Source organism: Chelon labrosus, assembly GCF_963514085.1.
Source record: "Chelon labrosus genome assembly, chromosome: 9".
NCBI lineage: Eukaryota > Metazoa > Chordata > Actinopteri > Mugiliformes > Mugilidae > Chelon > Chelon labrosus.
Window position 1 is genome coordinate 7390426 of NC_140359.1, and position 23339 is coordinate 7413764.

Consider the following 23339-nt stretch of genomic DNA (forward strand, 5'->3'; position numbering starts at 1 on the left):
GAATGGTTAAACCTTCTCTCACTGGCAGCCTAGGCCAGGGCCTGGACAGTCAAGTAGTTAAAGGAGGATAGAAATGCGAAGGGGGAGGGGCCTGTCGCATGGATCATGACTCATTTGCGGTATTAGACCACTGTTGTCCCAGTTTACCAAATCACTTCTATAGACTTGTGGGACAACACACAATGAGTCAGCCATTAGCCACTTTCTGTGAAATGACTGTGACATTCCCGGCTCTGTCCATAATGAATCCAGGGAATGAGGAATAAGCTCCTATTATGCTAATCTCAGGAGTGTTACAGGAAAAGCTCCACAATGACTGAAATCTATAGAGGACCCTTTACCTGTGTACGTGCTCAGCAATGCTGAAGGGGATTAGCGGCTAAGATGCTTCTTTGCCAGAGTATAGCGGCATCTGTAAAAGCATCAACAAAACAAACTCCCCCATTGAGACTTTTCTGGAGTAACATCAAAAAAGATTCTCCACTTGAATTAGGCTGTCACAGTCTGAGAAATTAATCTCTGTAACTGTCGGAGTGTATGGCTGTCACATTTCATCACACCCATTGTTTTACCAGCTTGGCGACACCCACAGCAGATATAAACACAAAACGTCATCCCTGCCGGATCCCATCCTGACATCGGACAACCTGAAAGAGGCTTGAAAGAAAATAATTTCTTCAGGCCACAGCTTCCTGAGTGGCATCACCTAAAACCAAAGCAGTTTTTTTTTGTTTTTTTTTTGCGTCATCCAGGCTGCCCTGCTTGTTCAAGCTGGGATATTAGAGAGAGAAAAGAAAGCGGTGTCTGATTGGAACTCCAACAGCCCCATTAGAGAGACACATTCCAGAGGCATGCAACAATTAAGGCAGCTCTGCTTGCCAGGGAGGAGTGAAAGATCCATGAGTAGCTAAATGCTCATCATTCAAAGCAGCCAAGCTGAAACCCCGAGCCAAAAGATGTAACTTCTAGGGAGAAAAATATCAGCGTGCCTGCTGCATGTTTACAGTGGCTTCATTATGAAGCATGCTTATACGCCAGCATAGACTGGATAAAGATGGACGACGGGACAGCTCCTCAAAAGTGAAGCCAAAGCAAGTAGAGCTCTCCCTGGGGACTGGCTGCAGTATAGGTCATAAGCTTCACCTCCTCTTTGTTAGGAAGGGACGTGGGCCAAACTAAAACAATAAAATACGTACACGTCAGCTATTTCAAATATTTTTTTTAAGGATGGTTTCTGTTAGTTATTTGACACTACAGAAACATGATGTGACATCATGATGACTATAAGTTGCCATGCCAACAGCTCCATGTCATGTAGGATCATGAGAGATGGGAAAAAAAAAAAAGTACAGTGTATTATCCAGTGTTTCTTTGTAACTGGTGGAGATAGAGCATAGCGCAGTATTAATTAATAGAAAACGCAAGTGAGTCTGGTGGAATTGTGGTCATCGACAACGTGGCTCCACTTTCGGACCATACTGTGCAGACTCTGGCTACAAATTCGCAAGATGGTGCCACCCATATGCCCACAAAAATAGCGTCAATTTGGCCAATGCCAGAGAGTGGGGATGTGTTGTCCATATTTATATACAGTCTATGTACGAAAGCCAACAAGAAATTTCTAATTCACTGAAAAGGCAGCTACACTTGAACAAACTGGACCAACCGTGAGAAGAAGTTAGAAGAACTAGTATAATGTACATGCACTTTTTGAACAGACATGACACACAACAGAAGGAATAGATCACCAAGGGAGCATTAATCCGGTGTGCAAGTATCGCACAATGTTTTGTTTTTTTTAGCTTCTACATATCCACCTGGGACGGAAATGTGTCTAGTCATAGTGACAGTAAAGTCAGCCTGTGGCAGATTTCTCCTGGCTATACGTTTCAACCACAATCCTCAGGGAGCAAACTGGAGCTTCAGCACAAAGAGAGGGTGACCCACTTCACAAACTCATTGCACAGTGCTGCTGCTAGCAAAGTTCACAAACACTGCCAAATAAACACAATACACGGGAATCCATACATAGCAGCCAAGGTCACATTATCTCAGCATCCACACAGAAAAACACAGCCTCTGCATAGTAAACATACCAAAGAAGTCTAGTTTAAAACTCCATCTTGCAGACCTCAGTTCCTCTCTGGAGAGGTTATCTGCAATGAAAAGTCTTCCTCTGCAGCACCTGTTCCAGACTGCACACCTCTGCAAACACCCAAAAAGGGCAGGCCATACATAAATACTGAAGTTTGACTTTAAAGCAAACCTGTGAGAGACCAGGTGCCATTGTCTGAGACTCCAAATACTCAGGAAGAACGACTATTCAAAGTAGAGAGGACTTCACAGCTGTGGTGACAGAGAGGCAGAAGAGCTCGGCCGAGAGGGAAAGTTAATTAGGTTTGTTGGAGGGAAAAGACAGGAGGATTGTTTGCCACAGAGACTGGAGTGCTGCGCAACAGCAGCAGCTTGTGGCGTTGAAGCTCCAGGGTCGGAGGACTGGAGACATCATGCCAGTCCTGCTGCCTGCAAGCTTCAGATTGCAGAGGGTGGATGGAGGCCTGTAATTTCAGATCGCTCTCTGTGCACATGCCCACTGTGATTTCAACACCACAACGTGGCAGGGGACACAACAGTCTTCCCTTTGAAGCCAGTCCCGCAGATTTAGTATTCAACACTCAGTCCCTGCTGCGATGACCATATTTCAGAGAGATTGGTTGGAATAATTCAGGACTCTTTGGAAAATACAGGCAATTTGTCATCGCTAATATAGCAGAACATGAACATATTTGCATATTCATCACTTGTAAAACTGTAGCACTACAAAATATTCTGTACTAATGAATTACAGAGCTGCAATGCACACACGTGTTTAATCAATATAGTGTACTAAGATAAAGCTGGTGAAACACTAAAACTAATACATTCTTTATTTTTCAATAGGTCGGACTTAGTTGTTTAAGTATTCATGCATATAATACATTATATGCACAATCATTTTACACATCAACATCCTGGATACTATGGAAAACAATCCCTGACTGCGTCAGACTACTGAACGCAAGTGTGGCAATCAATATTTAACTCAATAATAATGTCACAGGATGTCGTATGAATGTGACGTGTGTGGATTTGTCTGTTATTCGATTTACTGGATCAGTGGGGATTCTTCCCCTTGATTATTGTATTATTGTGTGTTGACATCTGACTACTTAATGGGCCATGGGCATCGTGCCTAGTGTCAGTAGTTCAGGGTGTGAACTTTCAGTAGAGCAGCAGTTTTATCACGGGTCGTCAGCACTACCATACCATGACTGCTTCTGTCTTTATGACGTGTCTGATGATTCAAGTAATGGAATGAAATTATTTCAGGCCAAATAACTGAAGTAAATATGTATTTTCCTTTTAAAAAATTTTCATTTCTGCAGGTAATTGCGGAAGCTACTAATTCACTCTAGAGCATACTTCACTTAATTCACTCTTCACAGTACAAAACTTTTAACAACATCATGTTAAAGTCACAACATGAGCGACGTGAGAACACGAAGCATCAAAGAAAGGGGCGCACTGAGCCCGTTCTCCTGTGACTTGTGACTCACCGGTAAGTGACGCTTATGCACTGCACAAGGAGGGCATTGATACGTGTTCTGCTGGCCAGCTACAGACACCAGCAGCTTTAATTAGCACCAGTGTTTCAGGGACATTATGCTTGAAGGGCTGAGGATAAGTGACACATGGAAAACAGTGGAGGTGGGTTATGGCTCAGAGCAGACTGAGCAATGAGTGCTCCCATCTGAGAATTCAAGTCTGGAATGTAGCTGCTCCATGACCCCAAAAACACTCCCCGTGTTCCCCTGTGGCCTCAACAACAGAGGCTGCAGCTGGCCACTCCTTCACAGGAACTTACTTACCCCCCCCCCCAACATCAACACACACACGCTACCCACACTCAGATTTAAGAGAGACAGAGCATATAACAGACAAAGAGTGGGTTTTATTGGATTAAGCCTCTCTTAACTGTACCAGAATATGGTGGAAAGAATTTGGGAACTCAAGGAGGTCTGTATCAACAGGATTTGTTTGCTTAACTTTCAGAACTCTGCTGGGTTTAGTGCACTCTTTTCTGCACATCCTAAATCTGAGGAGGTAAAAATGAAAAGAAATCGTGCTTCTATACAGCTGCTGAACGACCATGGTATTAAACTGAAACCCTCCTTGAACCTCGGTAACCAACGGCAACTTAGAAAAAGCCAAATAAGGAAAATAAATAGCCAAGTAAGTGTAATCGTGATGGGAGTCAAAAGTCCAGATAGGAAAACATAGCCTCTTATGGGATGCAGCGTGTGTGTCTGTGTCAGGCTGCATCCTGCTGGGGATGGCTGCTGCCATCAAGGGGTGTCATTGCTATGGGGTGGGGGTGCCCGGTCTGGTCTAGGTGGGTGCTACATGTCTAAGTGACGTCCACATGAATGCCAGATCCATAAGTTTCCCAGCATGTCACAAGATTATCTGTCAGTGGTCATAATGTTGTGGCTGATTGGTGTATGTGTCCTTGGGTATGTTTTCTCCCAATGCAGGAACAGAAATAACTTATTTCATATCCACTGTAGTTTGTGCTGGCTTACAACTGAATTGTGACACAACCTTTCCTCTCCAACTTTCTGCTGCCCCCTCTTCAAATAACAAAACAAAACACAGACACGATGTCCTATTACTAAACTAAAAGCTTGCTTGGCTGAAGCAACAGGATACTGGCAGCTCTAAAAGCCTACACCACAGGGCCAGAATTGTACACTCTCCAACCCAGAGCAGAGTGTTAAGTACAGCACCTTCCACGGATGGCTGGCACCTGTCCCTCCATATCCGCAGACCTGGTTGGCACAGATCAACACGGCACCACGCTCCACTTCACAGCCTATTACACATTCCAAACAAATTAAATAAGAGGGGGTGCGATGGGGCGAGATGGTATTTTTGCGGAGCCCCAGCAGCCAGCGCAGGCCACGCATGCAGTAGAGGTTCATTAGACGGCTCAATAGAGCCTTGTGGAATGTGCGAAGAGCCGCATCACTTCATTGTTCACTGGCGGCTCCTCTGGGAATGGGCCGAGCACATATCAAGAGACGGTGAGGAGATGTGCGACAATGCTGTGCCATCATATGTAATGGCATATGACAGCCAGCACAGTGTCTGGATCCCTCTATTGTAGAAACCAGCGAACTGTACAAGCTGCTGTGTGAGTGGAGAATCGGCGCAGCGGTAGAATGCCAGTAACTGATTTATCTTTCCTATTTAAGGAGATTCTGCTCCTGGTTTGGCTGAACTCTTGCCACTGGTTAGCATAATGTTTGTACGCCGGGCAATGTTGTGGCCAGGGCTGTGGCTGCAGCAGTGGAGGCTGTGTGTAGCAGAGGCCACTGCAGCCCCAAGGGCCGGTCAGCTTACAGCGGTTTGGACTTTCCCTCTTTCCTCCACTATCTTTCTCTTTTATTTTTCTCCCTGGACCCAAGCCATGAGCAGTTACAGACACTATTGTGTGTTGTTGGGCTCAGAGCTGCATTCTAATGATGTGTCGGACCTCATCAACGCACTTCAACCGCCAGCGGGTCAGCAACGGCCAGTCCTCACTTCAAATACCCAACAGGCTTTGTGACTGAGCTCTGAGTAAGCAAGCTACGGATCTACAACAGTTAGATGTGTACTTGTTTTTCAGATACTATACGGCGGTTAAAGAATAAAAAAATCCCCTGCAAACATTTCAAATAAAACATCTGACACATTGAGACTATCTACACTGGTTTAGCATAACTTTTGCACTGCAATCATGGGCTGTTTGCCTGTTTGACTGCAACTGCCAATGAGCATGGCATGTGGTCAAAAATCCTACATTTCCCCCAGTCTGTAACATACTCATGTGCAGAACCAATGTTAGACATTTAAACATTAATGTTAACACAAGTCTGCATTTAGATGAGTCACATGGGATCACAGACTGAAGTATACAGATGGTCATAGGTGTATTCCTCATTAAGACAGCCACTGCCTCAGAGCACCAACTTGGGCAACAAATAATGAGTAAGTATGCAATGTGTGGTTGATGAATTTTAATTAGTCTTTATTTTCATTTGAAATGCATTGCTGTGGCTGTACATTTCTGTAGATGGTAGTTTGTATTCACAAAAAAATTTAAAAAATCTGTGTCCAGCTGGTTTTCAAAACCCCAAAGAGTGTAAGGTCTCCTTCCAGCATCAAAATGAACAGAGTGCGTTGTATGCAAGTTCCTCGCATTGCCACATGACGGTGTAATGTGAATGGTCAGCCATCACAGACAGAGCTCCACTACAGGGCTGTCAGAGGGAATCATTAATCCCAAAAGGCAGCATGAGACAGATGGTACGATGATGGAGGATCAATGCTTTCCCCGTCATACTGACTGTTTCCAGCGGCCGGCCCGGAGGCAGGAAGTGGGCTAATCCCTCAAAAGAAAGTTCCAGACTAAACACGCAGAAGGAGCTCGAGCCATCTCCTGCTCTCCCGGCCACTGCCGCTGCGCCGCATGTATTGCTAGTACAAAGCGCGTGGTACTGGAGAGGGTTAAAAAGAGAAAGGAAGAAGTAGGAGAGGCATTTGTTCATGGGTTTCTGGTTGAGGGAAGCTTTATGAGGACTCTGACCTTCCCCCTCGGGGCCTCTCTGAGAGGTCCCCAGCTGCAGGACGGAGAGGGTGGAGCCTATATGAACTATACATAACTGTCAAAGAAGCCCCAGCTCTTTAGAAAAGATCCCAGAACCAGAGCCCTCTCTGCTAAAAGGTTCTGGGTGGCATCAGTCTTCCCAGAATGGAACGCATGAGAGTATGAATGTCACCAGTTATGTTCCATTCAAATAAATAGCACATATCATATCAATTAATCTGCTGACAGCATGTCTTGTACTGTATATATGTACAGTTTTTTGAACTACCATTATTATACAAAGACAGATGCAATCTGATCTAATCTGATCGTCAGTTAGAGTCCAGTCCATCGTCTGTGCTTTCTTTGCTGCAGATGTAGAGAAATGTGAATTTGCAATCCATGGTGCCATCAGTCATGAGCTTTAAGGACGACCGGGGTCCTTATTCATCCATGGTGCTGCCCAAAGAACTGTCACGTCTACAATTTAAACCACAGTTCTTACACACAAACATGCAGATTGATATGAAACCAGATTGGGTCATTAAGAAGAAGAAGAGTCGTTTTCTTCCACCCCTCCAAAATTCCTTGCTGGCAAGTAGCGTTTTTATCTTTTAAATTAGAGCATCAGGTTGTGTAACAGACCGGCTGTTGTTATTATGTAATCACACCACTTTAAGGATGTAAAGCGATCATGTAAATGTTGTCCCTTTAATCATCACTAGCCTCGATGTGGACGCAAGCCTTACTTTAAGCATGATGAGTTGCACTTCCCCAGCTTCCACGGAAGCCTCTGTCACAACGTCTCCGGGGCAAGTTTCTTATCAAGCCCGATCAGAAACACGGCTCTTGTTGCTGGCTGTTCCGGCAGCACAGAGAGGAAGGTGTTTATTGGACACAGTCAGGGAAACCATGAATCCCACTCCATTATAAATAGGGCTGCCCTGGCCGTAGCCTGCAGACGAACACGGAGCAAATAAGCCGGGGATCCAATTGATGTTCCTCTCTAGCCTCCAGTGTGTGTGTGCAGTTGTGGGTTGAAGGGAGAGTGAGCTGAACCCTTCACCTTTAGGGGGTTTATCATATTCAGCAGGAAAAAAAATAAACTCAATCTCAGTAAACAGGTGAGTGAATAACTGCACAAAACTGAACGCATTAAAACTCAAAATATTAATTTTTTCAGGACGTACATATGCTTTCTGTATGCAGTCTGTTTCATAACCGGCAAAAAAACACAGCTCAAGCCAGATAACAAGCTGCCATCTCATTAATGGACTGCTTCTTCTCTCCATCGCCGTTTCCAAAGGTGGCATTTTGAAGATATCCATCTCCAGCACGCACGCACACACACTCCAACTTTCCAATTTACTGCCACTCACCTTGTTTTTTTGTTTTTTTTTAATACCATCAGCGTGATGATGAAAGCTGAGAGAGCATTATGGTTCTCGCCCAGCGGTCAGGCGGGAGAGTGAGCGAGCGAGTGCGGGCCCGCGTCGGTCACGCTGTCAGCCAGCCAAATGGGTTAGGGCAGACAGCGGGGAAGCCAAGACGGAGGGGATGGAGGGGAGCGCTGTGGTGCCAAGGGTTGAGCGGCACGGAGCCCGAGCCCTCCACAGAGCACAACGCACCAAAAAACCTCAGGGCATGTTCATTTGATACTGAGCAAACGTACTATGTATAGTGGAGTGTGGAGCTGGCTGGGGTCAAACAGCCTTTGCACATAATTCCTAGTGTTTGTTTTAACCCACTTGGTGGACCAGATGTCTGGTATAGTGTTGCATTAAGAGATTTCAGATATTATTTTTCAATAAATAGCTCTAGTAACCATGTTATAGATTTAAGATTTTTATTTTAATCTGGTGAATTTAGATTAGTAGATTAAGTTTACTTCAAATGATTCATCTGAATGATTGGTCAACATATCCATCAATCAACCCCCTGAACCTATTTTTGGTGTATAAGGTCTTTAAAGGCGGCTGAAACATGTTCCCTTGTGCCCTTGTATGCTCGACTGAGGAACAAGTACAAGTATGGTGCTGATGAGCGTTTGATGTGCAAGACAGCGGGCTAGTTAGGCTAGCATGTGGAGGAACATATATGTACTTCACATAAGTACATGTATATGGTGTCAGCTATCCCTCGTAAATTAAGATCAGGTCACTTAAAAGCAAAAAAAAACACCAACTGATAGAAGTAGGTGGTGTGGATCGCGGGTCGGCAGGAACTGTGACATGTCAAGCCTCGTCGTGTCATGGGTCAAGCAATGAGAGCAGCCATGGGAAAGGTATGGGAAACATGGCGAGTATGGCCAGTATGGACAGGCTGAGTGATGGGAAGGCCATCTGGTATTGCCAGTCACCAACATATGATCGAAGCTCTCGCCTTCAAAACACAACAGGACTCAGGACCCTCCCCTCCATGCACACACACACACACACACACACACACGTTCAGCCTACACCCAACCCCCCCCTTGCATTGATGGACTCCCAGCAGCTATTGAATGCTCATATGTTTCCGGTCATTGGAATTATTCTTTTGTGACCTCCGCTCCCCGAACAATGCCACTCCTCATGCTCTACATGTCTTCAAATATTGATCTGCGCAGCATCTTCTGCCATCACAAAAGGGGAGCCTGGGGAAAGGAATAGGAATGGGAAGAGGCACGGAAGGACTTTCGTACCATCTTACAAAAACAGCCCCGCAGACGGACGTTTGACAGCTTTTTAATTTCAGTAAGAAATCAAACAGCATCGGAGAGAGGAGGAACGCTCAGCCGCTGCATCTGAAACCCCCGCTTGCTGTCAAAAATCTGGCAGTAACCCACGGTCTGAAGTCCTTTAGTCTTTGGCTGAATCACTGATGAATTATTTCTTTAAATCAGACGGGTCCTCCTAGCTTGTGGAGGAAAAGTAAAGTCCTGGTCTGATAGACCTTGGCAGGATGATGACTACGGGATTATTCATAATGTTTTATTTTCTCCTGAACTGTTTTTCCATTTTTTCATGAGCAGAAGATGCTACGGAAACTGCAAATAAATTCGGAGAATTTGGGCGCCACTCTCCTGGTGGAGTTTTAAAATAAAGGCCAGTTCATATTTAACTCCGACGTGGTCTGGCGCATGCTCCCCCACTAATTGTGGGCTGTGGAGTAATCTTCAGTGGGCTAAAACTCATTTACTGTAAGCTTTTCTGCAGCATTAAGCATGAGGTCAAGTCGGAACAGCATCTTCTCTCCTCCTCTTGGTACCAATATTCAAAACAACTATTTATTTGACACCGCCAGACATTTTGACAGTGCAGAGCATCACTGTATACGCTTCTTAAAGGCTCAATGTCTAAAGGTAGAAGAAGAACAACAACATGGACCCTGACCTCGATCCATTTATGGCCTAAGTGTGACTTGGACACACGTTGACTGCAACCCTTCCCAAGCAGGTGTCCCCTAGCTGAGGAATGACCATCTGAGTTGAAAAGGTCACGCCGTGATGCTGGCCTGACCCAAAGTATGCCAACCATGTCGCACTTATAGAGGATCACGGACATGGGGGGGGGGGGGGGGGGGGCACCTCACTGACCCATTTTGCGATGCATTTTGACAGGCCAAACTCTGAGATGGGTGACATGCATTTTATCTCATCCACATAACCCAAATCAGGACAGCTTTTGCCCTGCTTTTGATCCATCAGCTTGCACTTGAGAGGACACTTGAAAGCAGCCTTCAGTCTTATCAAGAATAGAAAAAGACATTAGTGTGCGAGAAAAATCTGCTTCTTTATTTGGAGAAGGCTCCTCCAAGTTATCAGGTGGCACTCATCCACAGGGGCAACTGTTAACGTATTATTATCACAGCAGCGCTGAGAGCTGGCAGAATGTTTCCGTCTGCCAGACAGGGGTTTGGTAACTCCACCCCTCTCAGCCCGGTGGAGGAGAGCAGCACTGATGAGAAGTTGACCTTATTCAATCAGATTTTTTCCCCCTGCACTTTATTTCTTTCTGGATGTCTGTCTTCCTTTTTTACGTGCATCTGAGCGCTGCCAAGCTTGGCGGGGAAAAGAGCGTTGTGATAGTGTAGGCTGCCTGTGGATGCGCTTCAAACGCAGGGAACACTTCCAATAATGTATGCACATCATGCCCTGGTACGCGCACACCCACACAGACACAGTAACACACTCGCGAGAGCTAACAAAAGCACATTCCTGCGGTATCTGTGCAAGTGAAAGACAAAAGGCTTTAATGCCATGTCTCTCGCACAATTGGCATTGCAGCCCGTGGGCTATAAATCCTGGCCCCGGGCTCATTCAGAGCCTTGCAGGCGATGATCGGGGACAAACTTTCAATACTTCACCGCTTGTCCCTGCATCACACAAATCATTCTATAGGTGGTACTGACACATCTGAGCCCATGAATGTGTCAGGGAACTCATAAGTCACAGCACTGCTTTGATGTAAGGCAGCCCAACACGCACTCACACACGCACGTACACAGACACACACAGGACCAGCACTAAATCTATGTCCCAGACATGACTATTTCCAGAGTGTAATGGTCACTAAGTGGTGTAAGTACCCCTTACTGTATCTGATGGCATGCAGCAGCTTCTACACATGCATGTTTGCCACATGCACACACACACTACATGTATGTGCACAGACATTACACGCATACCTCCTGAAGGACAGCCACATATCTGACAATCTCTGCTCTCATGTGTTTCACTGAGTGATAAAAAGCTACACAAAGGGCATAAAAGTGATGCTGCGAGATGACAATGGAAGGTATGCAACAAAATCCACACAACGGGAATAAATCAGGAGCAGGAGAAAGACGAGAAGAGTCAAGGAGGCTGAAGATACGATGAGAGAAAGAGAGAAAGAGGAGACCGGCAGGCACAGCAACACTAACCTGTTTCACTTCGGCAGGCATGGTCCAAAAAAATCCCCCCTTCGCTCCCGATATAATAACAACCTCCCGGGGAAACGTGTGGCAATTATTTCCTCCTCTCGTAAAAGTTCTCCTTTCCCTCCTCTCCTCCGCTTGTCTCCTCACGCTTTCCTTGTTTATTTACGCTGAGTTTTCCCCCCTGTGAGCGCAGAGGCAGCAGCTCAGACGCAGGCAGCCATCCTCTACTCAGCTGCGTCGAGCCGCACACAGTTAGCGCGAGAAACACCGGAAGCGTGGCGGTGCGTCTTTCAAAATAAAACTCGCGACCAGAAAAGGTAGCTTTACGGATGTGCTGCACGTCTGCTGGAAATGCAAGAAGCAACTGCAAAAAAGTTGAATTTCATATTGATTTTTAAACCTAGAAAATCTTGTGTTGAAGGTTGGGATTATTACAAAATAAAGAAGACGCAGAGGTTTCCATAGCTCTGCACCAAGATAATATGGCATCCTGTTTAAGCCAACATTATAAGTTAAACTATAATAAATGGATCAATTTCAAGTTAAAGTTCACCTATACATATACGTTTAATACTTATAGAACACGTTCAGATATCTTAGTCTATAAAACCCCCAATAGTTTAAGCTCTTTATGATTCCAAAGAGGCATTTATGAGATGTTACAGTGAAAACCAACTCCAAAATATGATTCAGATTCATGAACGATCTTTTATTTACCTTTAATGATTGCAAAATAATTCTACACCTGTCTTTAAAATAGCAAAATAATGTGTATTTTCATATTTAAAGCCTTTCTGTAAAACAGAATATATTTAAATATTGAGCTTGTAGACTGTCATTATAATTCATGTCTGCTGCTGCTTCAGAAATATGAGAATATTTAACACACTAGGATGCATTTGAATTTATCGACCACATAACTGATTATTTCCATCAGGAATTTGTAATTTTATACACCAGAAGAACAATATAAATAGGGCAACATCTTATTTTACTTCATTCTTTACTTCATTTTTGACGTAAACAGGGATGCTTTTACTTTGAAAGTGACATCACCTTACATCCAGTGTAACTCTGTCTGCCTGAAGCTGGGCTGGCACAGCTGAAAAAGAGGACCCAGCATTTTTCTTTTTTTTTTTCTTTTGCAGAGATGTTGTATGTCTGTTTGTGATAGCCAGAGATAGGGGTCAAAGTCAGACTCTTCCTTTTGTGACCAGAGATGGAGCCCAAGAAAAGGAAGGGGCCGATCTGGATGCACATGCACACGTACTCCCTCAACAAAAAAAAGTTTGGCAGCGGGAGAACAAAAACCTCCAGGGCTGGGAGAATGTGGGGGAGAGGAGGTGTGTTAATAGAAAGGAGGGCTCCCAGACAGGCAGCAAGAGCTGGAAATGCAGCAGCTTTCTCTCTCTCTCTCTCGTCTCTCCTATTGGATCTCACTCTGTCTCTGGCATCTTAGTGGGGTGGGACCAGCTCCCTCTATGCACTCCAGCTGCGTCTGTCTGTCAACCCGTCGACCCCTCCCCCTTGTTGGCATAGACACAGGGAGAGAAGGAAAAAGAGGAGGAGGGGGAGGGACAAGGGGTTCACACACAAAACAAAAGTTGCCCCTATTGAAGCGAAGGCACCCCATACTCTGCAAATTTTTACACCCTATACACACACATGCACACACAGCCCCTTTTCTCCAGCTCTTTGTGTCGTTCCTCTCACTGCACTTGATATAAAGGAGGGGTGGGCCGTACGTGAGAGAATTCACATTCAAATATCTATGACTGTGACCAAGGCTGAGGAGGAATGTTAATCTAATAACGCAGACGGAAGCTTAAGTAAGGACAGCTCTGAAAGAAGGCTGAAAAGACAGGAGAGAAAGAGGAAAAAAAGGATGACTGTACTAAAAGAAGAAAAGGGTGAAAGGAGAAATCCCAAACGGAGGGGAAACGGCTGAGGTTTTGCATTCCACCAGCTTGGCAGTGCTATTTTCATGTCCAAGAATGTTGCTGCTCCATTTGTTCTTAATGAAAGACCTGGCACACCATGCACCATTACATTTAGATCTATTTATTCTCAACAATACCATTAAGAATTCATCCGAGCAGCATTACCTTTAAAAAGCGAGTAAAGCAAGCAAAGTAACTTCAGCCGTGGCACATTTCTTGCTCTTATGTAATTTAAAATATCATATTCCATTTAAGCCATTTAAGCATTGAGTGAGTTTCATAACCGTGTTTAAAAATCCATTAAGTGCTTTTGGAATACTCATGGGAGCCGATGAGAAAAGAAGCATTACTCTTTGCTTTCTGCAAAACGGTATGTATACTTTGAGTGTGTTCAGTTTTGCTTAAGAGTTTATGGTTATGGAACAATTGGCAGATTTCCATGCCATCTAGATTCAAACTAGCCTATAAATCTTCGGCCAATAGTGTCTTTTGTGAGACCTAGGCGAGTTGTGCGACCAGTACTTCCTCACAGGAAACAGATTGGTCCACACCTCTGTAGCTATGCCACAAGTGCATCAGTTGATTTTGTGCCTACCAATCGATTAGAGGTACATTTTGTCCGAGAGATTCATCGTCAGGGATCAGTCATCATCAATGTCTCTACAAAGTTTTCTTTGGAATCCAAGCCTTGAACAAAACTGGGGACCAACTCTAAAACTTACAGATATGTCCACCTCTAGAACCATGCAGCTACTACGGCTAAAACCAATATAGCACTTACAGCGAGGACAGGCTGAAGTAAAATAAACACGCACAAATGAACAGTATCTTAAACATTTCATTTCAAAATAAATCCTAAAACACACCGGCTGTATGTGCAGTCTATGGTTCAACGTCAGAGGCTGGTGATGTTTCAAGGAATACATGCTACTGTAAAGACAAAGGCTGTATTCTCTTGAGTCCAGTCGACCCACATCCAGGCCGTGTAAAGCAAATGTACACGGTGCATGAATAATCCAGGAGCTGTAATCAAAGCTCCTGAATTCGGGTTTACTCTGTCAGAACATAAGGTGTCAAACAGACAGTGGAAAGGTTAATGTTCAGCAACGAGGCGGGCTTTGACAGCCAGACACCTCCAGTGAAGCTACAGCTGTTAAATCATGTTCTTCACTTCAATTAATGATGACGGATGCAGAACAAAATGGAAAGAGAGTAAAAGCCGACACAGAAACTTGCAGCTCTAAAATGCATTACGTGTCAAGAATACGTTCCTCAGGAAACTGCACTTTACCTTCAAACTTTAGTAAAGAGGTAAGCAAGTTCAGTCAGATATCTAGCTACACACAAAGCAGGTCCTCAAAAATGCAGAAGAAGTGATTCTGAAGATAATACTTACTTTGCTGCTTTATGTTCTTTAGGACAATTTCTGCACAGTGTAGGGGCAAAATGTCAAAATTATATATGTGTAAGAGTCTAGAGGGCAAGAAGATCTGCTCTGCTGTAACTGCTGTTTATTATAACAATGGCACAGCTTGCAAAAAAGTCCTTATCTAATGACTTTTACTATCATGTTTTATTTTCCCCTTGAAAAATGGCTAGTCAGCTATGCAGCGGATTAGAGTCCAATCTATTGGGGGCTTTTGTCTAGCAAAAAGGCAATTTTCCCTTCATTTAGAGACATAAAGCTCTGTCTAAATGACATCACTTCAGATCAAAAGGTTCTATTTTCTGTTTTTATGTTGCAATACTGTAATTGCACAGCAAGATTTGTAATACAACCATAACAGGATTAGGCTTTTCCTTGTTTTCCGTCTTGTCACGCGTAATTGGGACACTGAAGGAGACACTAACAAAAGAATCCGAACCAGTCGGATGCTGACGGGCGAAAAACCATTAACTTTTATGCCCCGAAATATTTTTCCTATCACCTTTCTTAAAATTGAACATGTTCTTTGTAGCTATAACGGAGTCTTGCAATGACTGTTTATGCATGTCTAAAATGAAAACAGAAGCAGTTGCCCCATGACCTAATGCTCATTTCAGCCAAGCTACTTGTGATATTCTTCTGCCTTTTGACAGATGGCTCAGCTTATTTAATTTTTTTTTTTCAGCCTTTTGCGTCTGACAATTGTCTTCTTATGAATTCTGTCCGCTGTGTCATTTTACTGGGAGATGAACAGATAACAGTGATAAAAGTCAGCTGTGTTTGTACTTATAATTCATCTGAGGAATGTTGAGGTTCAAATGTTATTTTTTTTTTCCACAGATTGAACGTGTAGTTAGTCCAGCTCAGAGTGACCAGCTTGAAGGAGGCTATCTGACACTGTAGAAAGCAGTGCCCATATTTGTACAAATTCCTTCACTTTTACCATCACCCTCTACATTCAAGAATCACTCTCAGGCACTCTGGCTTTGACACTTAACCCTGTTTCTTTGCACATCGCTTCTTTCAAACATACCAACTTTCAACAAAGACAGGCCTTGTGTCTGGCTCCGGTTTGTGACAAACTGTGAATCTTAGATCAAGTGTCCGTGAGTGTGTGCAATCCTGCCAAAACAGCAAAACAGCAAAGGTTTGCAAATTCCAGACACTGGGATGTCCAGCTTTTCCACAGTCTGTCCAGATGTGTAGTGTTCCTCAGCCTGAGGCAATGCCAGAACTCATTAAATCACTCAGGGTGCACAGTCGGTGGATGCTTCGGACTTATATCTATAGCTGCAATCTGATGGAATATAGACTACTGTTGCTGCACATGTGCTCCTGTTGTAAAGAATTAACACAACTCCCAGTAGGAAGAGGAATGATTTTACAGAAACTAGCACATGCCCCTTAATTCTCATCTGGGACACAAAACAGTTGATTCATCTGCTACTTAAATTTTAGGTCTTGAGAAGATTTTTTTTCGTTGCCTGCCTTAGCTGTTTTTTTAAATGCACAGTTGAGGTCCTTTCTAGTAAGTTCGAATGCAACTCAGAATCCAAATAAATGTGCATTTGTATTTCTTCATAAACATTAGCTCCCGAGGCTACGCTACATGATTGTATGGATTTTCAGAGTGGCAGTAACGTAAGGGACACAGTTTGTACTGTGGAGGGCATGGCAGAAACTCTCTGATTAGTTTTATGTAGCAAAGGATGATGACATGCACATTGAAGTAACCTTTACTAAGGAACACACTGGGGTGAAATTAAAAAGAAATGTTTAGCTCTAGGTCCCTTTGTCCATTAAGGCATTTGCCCTGTCCAATAAAGTGTGAATTCACTCCTGCAAACCACCCAAAACAAGGCTCAGTGCTGCTCCTGTTTCTTATTTAAACACCTTTTACATGCTTGTAAGTCATGTAGTAAAAATGCTGCACCGGTATATTAAACTCATGGGGTTAATTAAATCAAGGCTTTGAAGAACACCTCCAGCCCTACAATTTGGGTCGAGGACTGTTTTCAGTTTAGATTTCTGTTGTTTATTTTTTTTCCAAATTGAAATGGGTCAACATCCAGCCTTGTTAGCTGTCCTGCTGGACACTGCAAACTGAGAGGTCACATTCCTCATGGCACTGGGGTCTTGCGAAGGACTTTATTTTAAACACATGGCTCTGACTTTAACGGTCAAGCCCAAGAGTCTGTTTAGACTACCATGCTCGTCTTCAAGTACATGAGTGGACTTCTATGTTGTCCAGACTTTCAGTGCAGAGACCGTGCAAATCAAAGATATTTGGCCTGTCTGTTCAGTTTGGTGGGTGCACAGAGAGGATGTGTGGTAAAGGAAATGGGAGCGGTTCTCAGATACCCCTCTTAGTGCTTTTAGTGAGCATAATGGTTTAATGGATTGTGATCAAATGGCAGGGAGGTGCACCAGGACAGGCATTAAGTCCATCGTCGTTTGGGCTGATTTGAAGAATGAAGGTTTGAGTTTCCCCAGAGGAATATAAATAGCTCGTACAAAAGGCTTTTCCACTGTCTCCCCTTTAAACCTCTCTCCCTCCTTGTTCATCAGAACAAGAGGAGTATGCACAGCCCCAACCTTGAGTAAAAATGTCTGTCCATCCTTGTCAGCTCCTGTACTGAGATGAGATACAAAAAAGGACTTAGCCGCCTACCTTGAGCAGTTAGCACTGTGATTCATGGACCACTGCCTCCAACTTGACTCTTAAAGTTGAAGTGCAGTGAATAAAAGATAATCTAGAACATTAACAGCACATGCGCTCTGCATTTTAGCGTAAGGTCGCACGCATAGTGGGACTAGGTCTCTGCTACCTACATTTACAATATATTTTTTAGATTATATAGACACTGCATAGAGCAGTGCTGCTATTAATTCTAAAACTCACGGAAATAGACAAATCACTCACAAGCTACGAGGAGAAACTATACCATCAACACTACTGAACAATCTGTCTTTCCACCACAACAACAGTACTGCTGCTCAGTTTCTCATTTGCATCTGAAAATTTGAGCAGACACTTTTGCAGCTCAACATTGTCGTATCCAGTTAGTCCTGCGTACCACATCTCTCTCCCGCTGGAGCTAGAGAATGCTCTGACTACACTCCACATCATTTTGGCCTTGGTTTGGATTTCTTTAAACCCTTTCTTTAAACCAATCACAGGATGCAGCGATGGGGAGTTTGTTTTGGTGAAATATTGGCTGGTGGTGAGGAGAGCGCTTTCATTTAAATGTTTAATTCCCTGCAAAAGAAAATGCCCGATCCCATGAAATTGTAAAAGATACACAGTACATTTACTGCTTCAGTCATTACTAATGAAGATTGCCTAGCTCTGGAGGAGCTCACTGGGCTCATTTAAACCACAGATGGTTATATAGCTTTATATGGCTCTTGCAGAAATGTATTAATCAATATGACAGAAGTTCATGTAAGATGTTTTGCGTTTGGTTAAATCATTGTCACTGTAGAATGCAGCTAGTAGAGTAAATAAACTCTGACTGGTGATGGCCATGTCAGAAAACAGTGCAATTAAACACATTCTTAGTAGATTACTGCCTTATTGCACAATCCAAATCATAATAAAACTCTGCAGCGTGCAGGTTACTGGCTAAGATTTCCCTACGGCGAAGGGTCAGAGAATGCTGAAGCCAATGACAATGAGTTTACTGTCTGCACTTTTAAACTGTAATGAGACATGATTGGGGGTCCCATAAAGAAATAGAGAAAACAATCTGCAACATCATTAGAATTTTAATGTGACGTTTCTGCAGGCTGCGCCATAATGAGAGGAAAGTGTTGTAGGAGGGATGTGAGAGCAGTGTGGCATACAAACATAAACAAAGGAGGCACTTTCACACCAAGGTAATTAGGGTGTTCATGGGAGGCGAGAAGGTTCCTGATGCCCCAGCAAGGGAAAAGACAGGAGAATATCAAGGAGGGGACGTTTTAAAATAAGGCTCATTGTTAGGCAGGTGATTTACGAGGGTACGGGGGCTCCCGGGCCCTGCCAGCGGAAGGATAGATCTTCTGTCGCTATAGCACCCTCAGCCCTTTGTATCCATTGTGCCTAGACAGGGCTGGGGGCTGTGGGTTGTGGGGATGAAAGTGGGTGGAGGGAGGCTGGAGCGATTGTTGGTTGAGTGCCATGGTGCCATCGCAGGGCTGGGGCCTGTACATCTTCAGCAGAGACAGCAGCACAGATCAAAGGCTGCACTGTTCCCTCTCTCTAAAGCTCACAAGCCTTTGAAAACTTCCCACAATATTTGCACAAAGGGATGATATGCCTCTGCACTGCTAGAAGCCTACTGAATATAGCGTCTGAATACCAAACACCAACATTTTATGATATCCATAGTGCAAGACATTATATCAAGTTTCCTCTTCAATGAAGCCTGGTGACCGTACGCACCTCCAGACAGGATCTATGCATGTGTTGCGCAGGAGCCGTGAGTAGAGAGATGAGCCGTCTGGTGTATATGAAATGAGGTCACCTTATCCCTTAGCTCCAGACAGGCATGGTTGTCTGAGTGCTGTCTGCTTTTCTCTATACACAGAACTATCACCATATACCACTTGACCTTTCAGACTCAGCAATAATGCTCCTTCGGGCAAAAATCAATTAGCACAGGCAAACACGGTATCAATGGAAGAAAGAATAGGATCCTTGCATGTGAGTAATCCTGTCAAGTAAACCTTCAATGGATGCAGATTCTAAGGCTCTGGGTCCGTGTCACCGAATCTCTCCTGGCAACTTCCTCAGACAAGCTAATGGAGTATCCGACGGCACTGCTCTGATTTGAACATAAACACTCGAGGATAGAAAACCTTTCTTGTCATTTCATTGTGAATACAACAAAATTAGGACTTATAACTGACTCCCTTGGTGGCAAATAATACAGTGTTACTGAAGTGAATGAATGCTAGAAAGTAGGGCAATGGTGTTTACACTCATTATTACAGTACCATTCAGTGGTCAAAGTATCTTGTGGAGATCCATCTTTATTAATTTGTGTTAACATTGGACACGTCCAAAGCTTCTGTGCTCCTTTTCTATCTTATGACAGTAATTTAAACTTTTCCACAATTAATAGTCTGTACAATAGCTCTATCTGTTCTTTTCATCCATTATCAATCTCCCCTGTATCATGCATCACCCAGTATTATCTTGTTGTATATATTCTGCATGTATGCCTTATCCAGACGCATGTATGAATGTATCAGCCAGTTGTCTACCCCTCCTCTCCTCCCTTCTCTTCTCAGACAGATGAGTCCCCCCATATGAACCGGGTTCTGTTCAAGGTCTCCACCTGTTAACGGGAAGTTTTTCTTTACTATGGTCGCTTTAATGTTTGCTCCAGGGTTTTCAGGCTCTGGATTCTTTAAAATGTCTTGAGACAATTTGAATAATAAATAAACTGAATTGAAACTAAACTGAACTCTACCATGCTTAAATATTAACAATGACAGTGCTACTTTGGGAAAATAAAACACTGCTACTGGAGAAACGGCAAAAACACTGCAACTTAACTTCCCTCATGTTTATTTGCTACCCACTGTGCTGTCTGTGTTTAAAAAAATGATAATAATCATAAAGGAAGATAAATTGTTAGCAGCCTATTGATGTTTTGACCCAGTCTCAGTTTCACTACGAGCGCCCTGTAGCAGAGATCTAAGCAGATAAGGGGCTTATCGTGCTCATTAGCTGTCTGTTCGCATCTTATTTCATTAATCAGACATGGTCCACTTTTTCTTTCTTTCTTGACCTCAGCTTTAAATAACAGCAGACTTCATTGAGTCTGGCCTTGGGGTTGTGATTGTGAACCTTGAGTTACTGATCCATGCTCCATTTAATCCATCATCCAGCCTGAGGATTCTATGTGAGTGTGTGAGGGAAATTGAGCAAGGAGGAGACAGAGATAAAGAGAACAACCTGATGCATTCCTCATCCCTCACACCGCCTCATTATGTGAATGGAGCGGGTCTGACGCTACACACACACACACACACACGCATAGGCTTACATGTACTCACAGCAAGACTGAGCAAAGGTTCTTCCAAAAAACCTTCCCACCTTCCAATCCACATCCAAACTGGTTGGGCATTTAGGTGTTTACTATGTAGCTAATGGTACAATACATGAAGAAATTACATTAAATGTGATGAAAAAAGGGGCATAGTTACAAGAGTGGTACAAAAATGACTCCGAGTACGATCTGTGAATGATAAGATGAGAGAATTCACTGCCTGTAATGTTAAACACTGTCCAGGAAATCACAGGAGTATTTATGTTGATGTGAGGGTGTCTCTCTCTCTCTCCCTCCCTCTCTCTCTCACACACACACACACACTGTCCATAAAAGAGGTAGATTATCTTTGCGGCTGCATGAGGTGCTGACAAGTTTACTTAACCCTTCAATACTTTTTTTCCTGCATCCTCTTCATTATCTCTTCATGAGGCCAAATTGGCAGCAGGCCCTCTGAAAATGAACACTGACACCGACTGTTAACAAAATGTGACTGCATGCAAATGCAACCACAAGCAAATGCAGGCAAAGCAGTTCCATATCTGCAAGTCTCGCTGTATCAATAATACATGAGCCTGCCTCCTTTACCATGATTAAAGGTGAAGTATCTAAGTACCACAGGTGCTGCATCGCCAAATTGTGCTTTCAAATTCTAGTTAGTAAAACATGTGTATAGTTTGGAAGGGTTTCTTCAAAGAAGTGATTGTGCCCAAGAGTAAAAACAGGAGAGGGTGCAATGAGAATTTCAGGACAATTGAAACATGTGTCAGTCAGACTTTCAAAGAGTGAATGTTAAAGATTTCATGTTGCCTGACCATAGAAGTTATTAACTTAACGGTTTCCTCGGCTGCTAGCAGTTTGAAGTTTGTAAATCAATGTGCTTGTTGTGATTGCTGACAGTTTTAGGGGATTACAGATGTCTCATTTCTACATTTTAAATTTCCTGCTCCTGCAGAGTCAGCCAGTATTGACAGAAGCCCTGGCCAGGCCTCTAATGTGCTCCAGACGCTGGCCAAAGCTGGGCGAAAGGCCACATCCAATCAGCAGCACCACCAGACAATATGAAAGACCAGTGGGCGAAAGGAGATGGGATTGGATGGCGAGCAGTGGCGTAGAAGGAGAGGGAGAAGAGAGTCAGAATGAGAGGTTGAATCTCATCAGCTCGCTTTTAAAGATGAGTCACCACAGAGCAGATTATTGCACAACATCCAAGACAGTGGGTTCAAACAATAGGAACAAGTGTCTCCAATCACAGAGAAATTGAAGGGAGTGATTATAAAGTCCCACAGAGAATGAAAAGCAATGACCATGGGCAAACATGGCAATGGAATGAGCTTGCTCTGATGGAAGGAGAGAGCAGGAGAGTGAAATGTCACTTTAGAAGGACAGGCTGGGAAGGAGACACATGGTGGAGCAAGTTGGTGTTTGAAAAAGACAAGGGTGGGCGTCAGCCAGCACGCTGGCTTCATTTACCTGCATCACCACTTGCTGCCATGCTAGCGGTTGGCTGGTGGGGGGGTTGGGAGGCAGGTTGGCACGTTCCAGCTGCAGGGTGACGTTGCGACGCTCCTCCTCAAGGGCTCGGGTCAGCTGCTCAAAACGCGCCTCCTGCTCTTTCACTGAGGCCAGGATGCTGGCGGCGGAGCGAACGTCATAGTCCTCCATGTCCAGTGTTGGTTGCAGTTGTACAGATCTTCCAAGTCGGGAAGGGAGGGAAGAGAAGGGGGAGGAGGGGGCACCAGGTCATTAAAGACACCCAGACCCAACGGGCTGGATGAATGGCATCAACAGGCCGACGCATGCCTCAAGTTCAAGTACAAGACATCACTGGCCAGGATGGGATACTGATGATATGGACTGCATCACAAGCTTTAGACATTTATTATGAATAAAAAAACAACCCGACACATCAAAATACAACAATTAGGCTGGTTGGATGGATAACCAGGGAGGTAGGGTTATATTACAAATCTATTTAACTCTGACTGTGATATCTTGAGCCAATACACTGAAGGGATCAAATTCTCCCCACAAAGGGCTACTACACGGGGAAGTCTCTGATACTCCAGTCCGGCAAACACATTAATGAGGAGGCCCTGCTGGATGCCAATTATGTGTTTGCTTTAAAAGGTTTGAGCCTTCCTTGCAATTAAGACAACCCTGGCAACACAGATGAAGCTCAGTACCGTTTTGCTCAAACATGAAGGCAGCAAAATGAAAACACAATCTACCAATTCCAAAAACAACAAAGGGAATGAAGCAGGACAGCGCAGACTCACAAAAACAAAGCTTCTTGTTTCTGGACATCCAAATGGTGGAAAGGAATGATTGCGCCCCTACAAATGAACAGTCACAGCCAG

The 23339-nt window shown here is 43.9% G+C and overlaps 1 protein-coding gene across 1 annotated transcript in view; it reads right to left on the reverse strand.

The window, feature by feature from the left end:
• The window catches only part of arvcfb (ARVCF delta catenin family member b), a 104814-nt gene extending 93040 nt beyond the window's left edge, over positions 1-11774 (reverse strand). Inside the window, exon 1 of the mRNA XM_084551419.1 lies at positions 11576-11774. Within this exon, the coding sequence (XP_084407545.1) occupies positions 11576-11596 (21 nt within the window). The 5' untranslated portion in view covers positions 11597-11774. The remainder of the gene's footprint in view (positions 1-11575) is intronic.
• Between the last annotated feature and the right edge of the window lie 11565 nt (positions 11775-23339).